The sequence below is a fragment of the Echinops telfairi genome, unplaced genomic scaffold (assembly GCF_000313985.2).
Source record: "Echinops telfairi isolate 266 unplaced genomic scaffold, ASM31398v2 ScPeMD7_41;HRSCAF=154, whole genome shotgun sequence".
Taxonomy (NCBI): Eukaryota; Metazoa; Chordata; class Mammalia; order Afrosoricida; family Tenrecidae; genus Echinops; species Echinops telfairi.
The window spans coordinates 2125442-2136425 of NW_022103939.1; the positions used below are offsets into that span (position 1 = coordinate 2125442).

General features: G+C 36.5%; 2 protein-coding genes across 2 annotated transcripts; both read left to right on the forward strand.

Moving 5' to 3' along the window:
- Positions 1 to 5176: 5176 nt before the first annotated feature.
- On the forward strand, positions 5177 to 5893 carry LOC101646233 (olfactory receptor 51G2-like). The gene has a single exon (XM_045290529.1). The coding sequence runs from the start codon at positions 5177 to 5179 to the stop codon at positions 5891 to 5893; it is 717 nt and encodes a 238-aa protein (XP_045146464.1).
- Positions 5894 to 8738: 2845 nt separating this feature from the next.
- Positions 8739 to 9536, forward strand: LOC105979910 (olfactory receptor 52A1-like; the record flags this gene model as incomplete). Its single annotated transcript, XM_013008545.1, has 1 exon — positions 8739 to 9536. A coding segment is annotated over one exon (798 nt), but the record flags the coding sequence as incomplete, so codon positions are not given.
- Between the last annotated feature and the right edge of the window lie 1448 nt (positions 9537 to 10984).

Here is a 10984-nt window from a genome sequence, read left to right on the forward strand (position 1 = left end):
AGTGAGTTTATGTGGAAAACAAGTACTTTAGATTCAACACCTAATGATGAAATACGGAGAGATAAATATAAATAGACATTATGGATTCTCTGAAATGTTGTGTGCCCTACAGTCAGTTCAGATCCATACTGACCCTGTATGACTTGACACAACTGCACTATAGAGTTTGCTAGGCTGTAAATTTTATGTCAACAAGTTGCCGGGCTTTTAGCTTTGCAGAACAGCTGCGTGCTAAAACTCTGACCTTTCAGTTAGCAGCAAAGTTCTTAAATATTGTGGTGAAGGACTTCTTATTCTTTAAGTATATGAAAATGAAAGGTAATCAAAGAATGAATGCCAGAAATTCTAAGGGAAGAAATATCTTCAAATAAAGGATCTTGTTCAATTAAAAAAAGTCAGAAGAGAAATTAGTCAACACTGATGGAGCCAGATGAGATAAGATACTGACATATACAGTTGTATGGTTCATTTGCAGCAATAGCAGGTATTCAAAGTGTCTGAGATGTGCTTGATATGCAAATTGGATGATGGTAAGCCCCTCAAGACAAAATGGAGACAATTCTATTAGGTTTGTAAATCATAGTAGTAATGTCTGATTATGTTTTATAAACACTGTCTAATCAGTTATAATGAAAGAAAACATGATAAACTATACACTGAGAAAACTTTCTGGAGTGTCAATAGGAATAGCAAATTAGGGACCAGATATTAGCAAGCAGATGAGTTAAGAGTCAATATTAAAAGTCAGTACTAACGATAAAAGATATCTCCTTGATTTCTGCATAATTACCATGATTTGAAATATAACCTTCACAAAGCAATGCAGTTTAGGGATTAAAGAAATGCTTTGATATTAAAAGAGCTGATTTTCCTGTCACACAGTATGAAATTGGCATGTTCCTTAACTATTGGTACTTTACTGGCAAAAATAACTTTAGTACTTTTCTCATTGTTTTGATGAACTGGTGAAACATTTCATACAATATCTATTTGTAATTTAATAAATACAAGTTGTTGATTTGATTTTGACGATGCTAATGATGTATAAGTGTAGAGGTTGTTGATTTTGTTGACTTCAATGGAATCAATCCATCGAATTGAACATAGCCTTGCTGCAAATAATCCTATAACTAAATAATAGAGAAATAAGGTGAAATGGAAAGTTTCAAAAATTGTGAATTCACACAAAGTGTTGACAAAATTTTTACCAGCTAAAAAGGTTTTGAATCAGGAAAAACTCATAAGTGAATAAGGAGGAATATGGGAAATTACTGGTTGACATATGGTTGTAATTTTCAGCAGGACTGAATTTGCATGAGCTTCAACAAGGAAGATGTTTTTATGCTTAATACCTTATCTTTACATATTTATTTAGTATGGAAAATCTGTTAAGAAATTTATAAATCATAAATATAAATATGATAAGTGGAATACCTGGTACTAAATAAAATAATCTATAGGTCACGTATATAAAAGTAAAAGAGTTCTGGTGGTGCTTTTGGGTAAGTGTTGGACTGCTAACTTCAAGGTCAGTGGTTTGAAATCACTAGTGCTCCTCTGGAGAAAGATAAGGTTTTCTTCTCCTATGAAGATTCAGTGTCTAATTCTGGACCCAAACTAAGAAAAATTCATTCTCATGACTGACATGGCCCTGCTCGATGTTCATCCTCATGAAGAGATCACTGAAGACGTGAACACAAAGTGTAGTGAAGAAACCAAATGGTGCCTGCCTATCAGAAAGAATAGTGTCTGGAGTCTTAAAAATCGTCTTAAAACAAGCAGTTATCTAAGTAAAGTGTTGATTAAGTACACATAGGAAAAAACACAATGGTCTGGGTGATCCAAGAATTGTAAATAATAATATCCAAATCAGAAGACGGGACTGGTATCAGAGTTTAAATTGGGAACACCTGGGTTGCACAGAGCTATGGGTGACAGTGGAAGATTACAATCCCTCTGAAAGGTCCTCACATGAATTAACCCTTTGGTGAATCCCCTCTGACTATAGTCCAGGGATGTGATTAGCATTGCTATTAGACGAGAACATTGAAAAGTCGATTATAGCAGATCTAGTTAGATGAAAATGTAATGCTTTATCATTTGATCTCACTTTTGACTCATTCTCAAGTTATTACAGATTCTAATGTTTTCTACTTTATTTCATTGAGGTTTTTCTCTATTTTGTCTGGTCACTGGTGTTGGATTTTTGGTTTGTTTGCTTCCTGTCTATATTTTGTGTGATTTTCTGTCTATTCAGTCCAGGAGAGGTAGATTTATAGAGAGAGTAACTGGATTGATAATTGCCTGGGAGCATGGCAGGGAAGGATGGGAACAATGGGGAGCTAATCATGAGTACATGAAGAAATTGTTCTGAAATTAATTGTGGTGATGATTGTGTAAATCTTCTTAATATTTTAATCATTAAATTGTATGATACATTATGTATATACAATAAAACTATTTTTAAAAAGTAAATGTGAAATTAAAGTTAATTTATGAGTGTATGTATTTTAAATGTCTTGACATTTTTTGTGTGTGTGACACTTGTTTTTTCCAGTTACACTTATAGATGAAAGCTAATGTTAAATCAGTAAAGAATGGACTGGATCAGAAGTCAACAAAACTATATTCTCTGAGCCAAGTCTATCCCACTGCCTTTTTTTATTAATTGTTTTATTTGGTCATGGCCATACTCATTCAACAAAGTCTGAAATATTTACTATTTGGGTCTTAATGGATACAGTTTGCTAGCCCCTGTACTATATTCACTATGTTGAATCAAGAAGACTCTTCGGATGGAATAAATGTGAGTAGGGTTGGAAGAGCAAAGAGCCTGTTTAATGTGAGGAAAATGTATTATTTTAAATTGTTATATAATGTGAACAAAAAGGATTGAATCAAGTACATGGAAATTTTGTTTCTCCTGTCTGTTTTTATATGTATTTAAATGTCTGAACATGAGCAGTGACTGAGAAGATAGGTCAAATGGCGTTAATCACCCTGTTTCGTGTACTACTCAGAATTGGCTTACAGTGTTCTGTTTGGTTGTGTTTTCCATTTTAAGCAAATGATTATTTACATTTTTATTTTTTCACTAAAGCAAAAGACTGAAGTAAAAAAGAAAAGGTTGATGTGTCAGAAAGTCACAGGGGCAGTTCTACCCTGTCCATTCTGAGGGTAAATCATAAAGTGTCTTAGAAGCCTTTATTAAACCAGAAACTCAAACTTTGAAGTTATCATTTCTCAACATATCCTCCATTTAGGTCTATGCACTTCTGAAGGTGGTGTTTCCATCTCTCTAAATCTTCCCAGAAGAATTCTATACTTTTCAGTTCACATCACGCCAGAATGGTGGTTTGGGCATTGTCAAGACACTCATTTTATTTCTTCTACATAGTTTTTGAATTTGGGGAACAAAAAGAAGTCTGAAAGGGGAAATATCATTACTATACATGGTTGGGGTCAGGAAAAGCAATGAAATTCTCACAGGATTGACCTTACTAGCTGTAATTAATAAACCAGTGCATTTTAGTGGTAAGGGGAACAATTCTTCAGTACAACTTTCCAGAACTTCTCACCAATGTAGCTCTTAATTCTTTTAAAACTGCTTCATAATAAGCTCCTGTGGAAAAAATGATATTAAAATTTTTTAAAGCTCCTGTGAACATCCTGTGTCCTTCAAGAAATCTACTAGCATTATCCTTTTGCAGTCCCCCAAACCAGTTACCATATTTCTCTGTTGAACATATTGTCTTTAATTTAACTGGTCCAGAGCATCTCCTTGGTAGACATTTCTTTGAGTGGACATTTTTTTGAAGGCTGTCAAGTATATTTCTGAGAGAATTTTTCTGCAGTCATCCACTAATTTACAAAAAATACTTAAACATTTTTTACATGGAACAAATCCTCAAGTGAAAATGGGAACCCTAGTATCAATACTTTTTGCCTCACCCTTGTATTTTATATAAAAATGATAACAAATTTTTCAAAAAAAGAGAAGATGCATATCACATATACACAAAATTTTCTAAAATTAAATTACAGTGAATTATTTTGGGAAATCATTTGTTTATTGTTTTACATTTGCATATACATATAAGGATGTGTATATACATATATATGTATGTATGTATGCATATACGTATATACACACATACCCTGGCATGCCAATCACAGTGAGAATCTTTCTGTCTTGGCTAGTATCCTGCTGAATGTTTTGAGAATAAAACGTCTAGAGGAATTTCCCCTTGAGGGATCTTGCCCCACTCCACTTAGCTGAGCTCATATAGCAGAGGGAGCATCTATGCCTATAAGCCATTTGGAATGAGACAGCAATAAAGGTGATGAGATGCATCTTCTCAGCATCTTTTGGGTGGGAATCTGGGTTCAGCTATATGCCCAATGTATACTAATGCACTGCCTCGGGTACATTGACTGTCCACATCTCTTTTCAGTTCCGTTTTCATCACTTTGGTAGCCTGAAATTAGTCATGGTGGGCATATTTAAACCGCAGAAACTGACAACTTTTACATATCAGGGTATTTCTATTTAGAGAACCAATTGTTAAACATTTAGTAACATTACTCTGGTTATACCTAACCGAAAGCTATGGCCTGAAAATGGGAAGAATATTTCCTCCTTAGTCATCATCTCCATCCCTATCACTGTCTTCTCACTTTAGCACCCAAATCTCTGCTCTGGATGAGTGAAATGATAATGTCAATGATCTTATTCTCAGAAAAAGTTCTCTAACCCCATTTCCCACCTTCACCATCACTTTGACTTTGTGAGATCCTTATGGATTTGGTTGTTTGTTTTTTTTTTAAATCTTTTTATTAGGGGCTCATACAACTCATCACAATCCGTACATACATCATTTGTACATATATTGACTTCATTCTCACAACACCTACTTTCCACTTGAGCCCTTGGTGTTGGCTCCTCATTTTCCCCACTCCCTCCCCGCTCCCCTCTCCCCTTGATAATTATAAATTGATAATAGAAACTAACAGAGATTTTTGTCCCTCATTTCCTAACATGCTTCCCAGTATCTTCTGATGAAGTACCATGGGACCTTTTAACGGTTCTGTGGAGTTTTCACCTGCAACATTCACTCTTGTGGGTATCCCAGGCCTGGAGGCAGAGCATATCTGGATCGCTGTCCCCTTCTGACTAATGTACGGTATCATCTTCCTGGGAAATGGCATTATTCTTCACATCATCCGAACTGACTCTGCTTTGCAACAACCCATGTACATCTTTCTAGCCATGCTGGCTTTTGTTGAGTTAGGTGTCTCCATCTCCACTTTGCCCACAGTGCTAGGCATCTTCCTTCTGGGCATGACTAAGGTTAGTTTTGATGGGTGTCTGCTCCAGATGTTTTCCATGCACTCTTTCACCCTCATGGAGTCAGGGGTTCTTCTGGCCATGTCCATTGATCGCTTTGTGGCCATTTACAGCCCACTCCGCTACACAACCATCTTGACAATCCCCCGCATCACTGGGATGGGTGCCGCTATTGCCCTGAGAAGTGTGATGCTCATGTTCCCACTGCCCATTCTCTTGAAGCGTCTGCCGTTCTGTGGCCACAACGTCCTCACGCACTCGTACTGCCTCCACTCAGACTTAATTAAACTGCCTTGTGGAGACACTCGCCTTAATAGCATCCTGGGTCTATTTGTTATTACCTTCATCTCTGGGCCAGACTCACTACTCATTATGGTTTCATATGCGCTAATTCTTCACACGGTACTGAGAATAGCTTCTGGCACAGGGAGGTGGAGGGCACTCAACACATGTGTGTCACACATTTGTGCTGTTCTAGTGTACTATGTGCCCATGATCAGCCTCTCCCTGCTACACCGCTTTGGACGACACTTACCCTACTCCTGAAGGCTGTTATGGCTAATGCCTATATTTTTTCCCACCTGTATTTAATCCCATTGTCTATAGCATCAAAACCAAAGAAATTTGCAGTGACATTGTTCACGTACTGTCCAGAAAGAGGAGCTATCCTAAGAAAACAGTAACTTGGATCAGACCTTAATTTCTGGATTTTTGTTTCATAGATAAGGTGTGCGTGTGTGTTTGTGGGGTAAACTATACCTTGATGCCATTGTTAGTAAGGAGTTTTGGTGGTGTATGGTTAGGCATTGGGCTGTGGTCCAGGTGGTTGGCAGTTTGAAACTACCAGCAGCTCTGCAGGAGAAAGATTGGGTTTTCAACTTCTAACACTTACAGTCTCAGGAAACCCCACGGAGTCACTAAGAGTCAGCACTGGCGCCATGGACGTGAGTTTGGTTTGGAAAAGCTTCAACAGATGGAAAAACAACAGAGCACCAGCTCCTCCTCCTCTCACCCATTAGAATGGAGAATGCCATTACTGAGACGTGAATCCAGAAGAACATATACAATTTGTCTCAAGTCTTTTAATATTTAGCTCTCATATTTCCTTCTGTGAAATGCAAATTAATCTCTGGGGTGGTTTTTCCCCCCAACAACATATGATTTAGTAAGTGAAAAGAATGCGGACAAAAATGAATAGATATCATATTATTTCATTTATATGAAATTATAAAGTAAATATGAACTAATCTGAGGTAAAAATAGAACAGTGGTTATTTTTCTAGGGACAGAGGTAGAATAATGGGAAGAAAAATGAGCAACTTTAGGGAAGGGAGAAAAAGTTCCATTTTATGTTAGGTGTATAAATTACATGATTATATTGATTTGTCGAGTTGATTCATCTATAATCTCTTCATCTCAATGTATGTGAATATTACATAAGTGTTCTAAATGATAACAATAATGAGTGGGAATGGGTTCTGTGTAAAACAACAGATTGTAGAAAACTGGCATGTCAAGAGTTGTTGAAGCTAGATGATCGGCACGGGACCCTCATTATACTCCTGTCTACTTTGTATATATTAACCATTATGTATAATAAGAATCGAAAGAAAATTACACAAATTGTATTGAAGTCAGTCTTGGTAGAATATGTACCAGGAACAGAATTTATAATTTGGTCAGAAAAATGTTCTGACCTTGACAAGAAACCAAGAAACCCTTATGCAGTTGGCTGAACCACAAAGATGGTGGTTCAAACTCACCAGCCACTCCATGAGAAGCTGAGGTGATCCGCTCCCGTAAAGATTTAGTCAGAACCAACCTGATTACAATGAGTTTGAACTTAGAGGTATTAGGAAACGTAATAGCTCAGTGATTAGAAAAAAAAGGTAGTCTGAAAAATAGCGTGTGTCATCAAGTGGATTCTCACTCATACTGACCCTAAATGATGTGAAAAAACACCAGTGTCCTAATTAGATAATGAGGTTTATTCAAGATTATATACGTGGTTTTAATGTGCCACCATTCTCTAATTACTAATAATGTTTAGTCTTTCACCCGGTGCTATGTCTCATTGTGTGTCCTTTTTTAATTTAAGTGAAATAGCTCTTCAAATCTTTGACATACTTTCAAAAAATATTATAATTTATCCAGCGTTGCTAATATATTTGTACTAGGGGACTTTTAAAAGTTTATGGAAAATGATATTAAGCAGCAATGAAATTTTTCTAAAAGCATTTGAACTCAATATATCTGGATGTAAACAATTTACATATTAATTCCACACACATTTTCTCCAGGTCTATGACTTTAATTATATTTCTTTAATAATATGTTGGAAAAAATAGATGTGTTGATTTTGATGAAATTCAATTTATCAATTTATGTATTTTGTTTATTTCTTAGAAATCTTCACATAATGAAAGGTCATAAAGAGTTCTAACATTTAGCAATTAAAAATATGAGTTCTCACAGTAGTGTTTTAATCCATTAAAATAAAATTTTGTGTGTAATGCCAAGATTATTATTTTTAAAATATAAATACTAGCCATTTTTCCAACTTATAAAAATAGCTCTTCTTTTTCCATTAAATTGCCTTGACAAATTTTTAAGAATAGTTTTTATATTACATATGGGCAATTATTTCTTGAGTATTTAATTCCATATAATTTGTTAATGAATATAAATATACCACTTTCTTCATAATTGTAACTTAAAAATAGTCTTAGAACAAGATAGTGTGTCATCCTAGTTTTTTCTTCATTTTCAAAATTGTGTTGGTTCTTCTATGCCATTTGTATTTTCAGATACATTTTATAAGCATATATGACAATTTTAAAAAAACTGAATTTTATATTGATTTTGTTGAATATATAACTATTTCAAGGGAATAGAGTACCATGAAATATTAAAAATTTCAAAATATAACCTAACATTTTTCTCAATTTATTTTGTTATTATTCTTTGAAATCTCTATACAGTTCTATATTGGTTTTAGTACTCCTCTGCTGTCTATATTATCTTATAGTTATCAGAGAAAATTTAGTAACAAACATCTTATTTTGATTTTTTTATTAAATCATTTTGTTGGGGGCTCCTACAACTCCTATCTCAATCCACACATACATCCATTGTGTCAAGAACTCCTGTACATTTGTTTCCCTCATCTTTCTCAAAACATTTGCTTTCCACTTGAGCCCTTGGTATCCACTCCTCTTTTTCCCCTCCCTCCCCACTCCCCCCTTGCCCATGAACCCTTGATAATTTATAAATTATCATTATTTTGTCATATTTTACATCATCCGATGTCCACCTTCACCCACTTCTCCACTGTCCATCCTCAAAGGAGGAGGTTATATGTAGAGCCTTGTAATTTGTTCCCCTCTTCTCCCTCACCTTCATAAAATCAGAACATAGCCTCCATGAGCCTATGTACGTCTTCCTAGCCATGCTCGGAACCACGGATATTGGACATGCTACTAGCGTTATACCCAAGATGCTTGCAGTGTTCTGGTTTCATATGCTAGAAATCTATTTTGACTCTTGCTTGCTTCAAATGTGGTTTATACACACCTTTCAGGGCATTGAGTCAGGCATCCTGCTTGCTATGGCTTTTGATCGTTACATCGCCATCTGTTACCCTCTGAGGCATGCCACCATCTTAACCTTCCAGCTAGTCATCCAAATAGGTACTGCAGTAACTCTCAGAGCTGCTGCCCTTGTAACCCCCTGCCTAATACTGATAAACAGCCGGCTTAAATTTTATCACACAACGGTCATCTCACACTCCTACTGTGAGCATATGGCGATTGTGAAACTTGCTGCAGAAAATATTTGGATCAACAAAATCTATGGTTTGTTTGTGGCCTTTACAGTTGCAGGATTTGACATCATATTCACCTCCTTTTCCTACATCCAGATATTGACCACCGTTTTACGTTTGCCCCAGAAGGAGGCTAGGTTTAAAGCATTTGATACTTGTATCACTCACGTTTGTGTCTTCCTCCAGTTCTATCTCCTAGCCTTCTTTTCCTTCTTTACACATAGGTTTGGTTCTCATATCCCCCCTTATATTCACATTCTCTTTTCTAGCGTTTACTTGCTGGTCCCTCCATTTCTTAATCCACTTGTTTATGGTTTAAAGACAAGACAGATACGCAGTCAGGTAGTGAAAATGTTCAAAGTTTAATATCTAAGATAATTAGTATGTTCACAACTTCCTTAAGCAATAATAAACATCTGTCAATACAATCATAAAAAGCCTCTACGTTATCTGAGATGATTGGGTTTTCTATTTAATTAGTTCTTGAAATGTGTCAGCATTTAATCTGATTTCCAAATCAACATAACTAATGACTCTTCCTCAAACATATTGTGGGTCCTACCTGAGTGATGTAAGTAAGGAATGCAGAAAGAGGTAGCAACATAATATATACAAACATGTTTTCAGTCTTCTCCTTCGTTTTTAGTTCCTGGTTAAGTTTCCTCCTTCAAGAATTCTTCCTCAAAAAGATTCATGAATTTCCCTCAATGTAAGAACACTTTGTTCTATTAACCTTGCATTCTGTGATGCTCACCTACCTGACACGATTGCTGAAGACAAAAATGGGTGCATGATGTTGTCAGTTTATTGTGCCAACCTGAACTTGGCTGATAAACACATGTGGGAATAAATGAAGGGCAGAGAGATAAATGGCTCTGCGAGCCTCGCCTTTCTTGTCGCTTGCTCTTTGATCATCAGACCAGTGTGCGGCTGCCTTGATTGTTCTTTGCATCAATTTGCAAACTACACTACCTGTGGGACACCTAACCCGTGGACTGTGTTGCTGTAATTTGAGGTTCCTTCAAGACCTTTGGAATTTACCACACCTTTGGAATTTACATCTTTTGAGCTGGGGGCTGTCAGGACCTGTCATCTGGCTAACTGTTGATGACCTGCCTTGCTGTTTGCTGCCTGTGCTCAGATAGCCTGAATTGCGCTACTGAGGACTACCCAGTGGCCCTCAAAACTTGAAGAACTGCCACTGTCTCACGACTGTCTAACAGGAGTGAGTTGCTCTGAGCCATTTGTACTACTTTATAATTTAATTAACTGTTAATTTCTTATGTTATATATCAATCTATCGGTATAAATATATATAAAGTTTTAGCATTCTGATTTTGTTTCTCTAGAGAACCCTGTCCAGCACAATGAATATGCAAATGTGATGAAGAAAGCTGATGGTACCTGGCTATCAAAAGGTCTTACAGGCTCAAAGATAAACAAGTGGCCATCTAGCTGAGAAGCTACAAAGTCCACATGGAAGATGCACACCAGCCTGCATGATCATAAGGTGTCTTTGGGATCAGGTATCAGGCATCAAAGTCCCAGAACACACAATCATATCAATGTGAATGAGTGGGAGGACGGGATGAAGACCAAAAACCCATCTGTAGTAATTGAATAAACCCCCACCCCCACCCCAGTAGGGTCACAAGGAAGAGACCAGCCAATCAGTGTGCAGTACAGCACCAACAAAACAAACAACTTCCCTCTAGTTTTTTTATGCTTCCTCCTTAGCACTCTCATGACCCCAATTCTACCTTACAAATCCAGCTGGACCAGATCATGTACACTGGTACAGATAAGAGCTCACA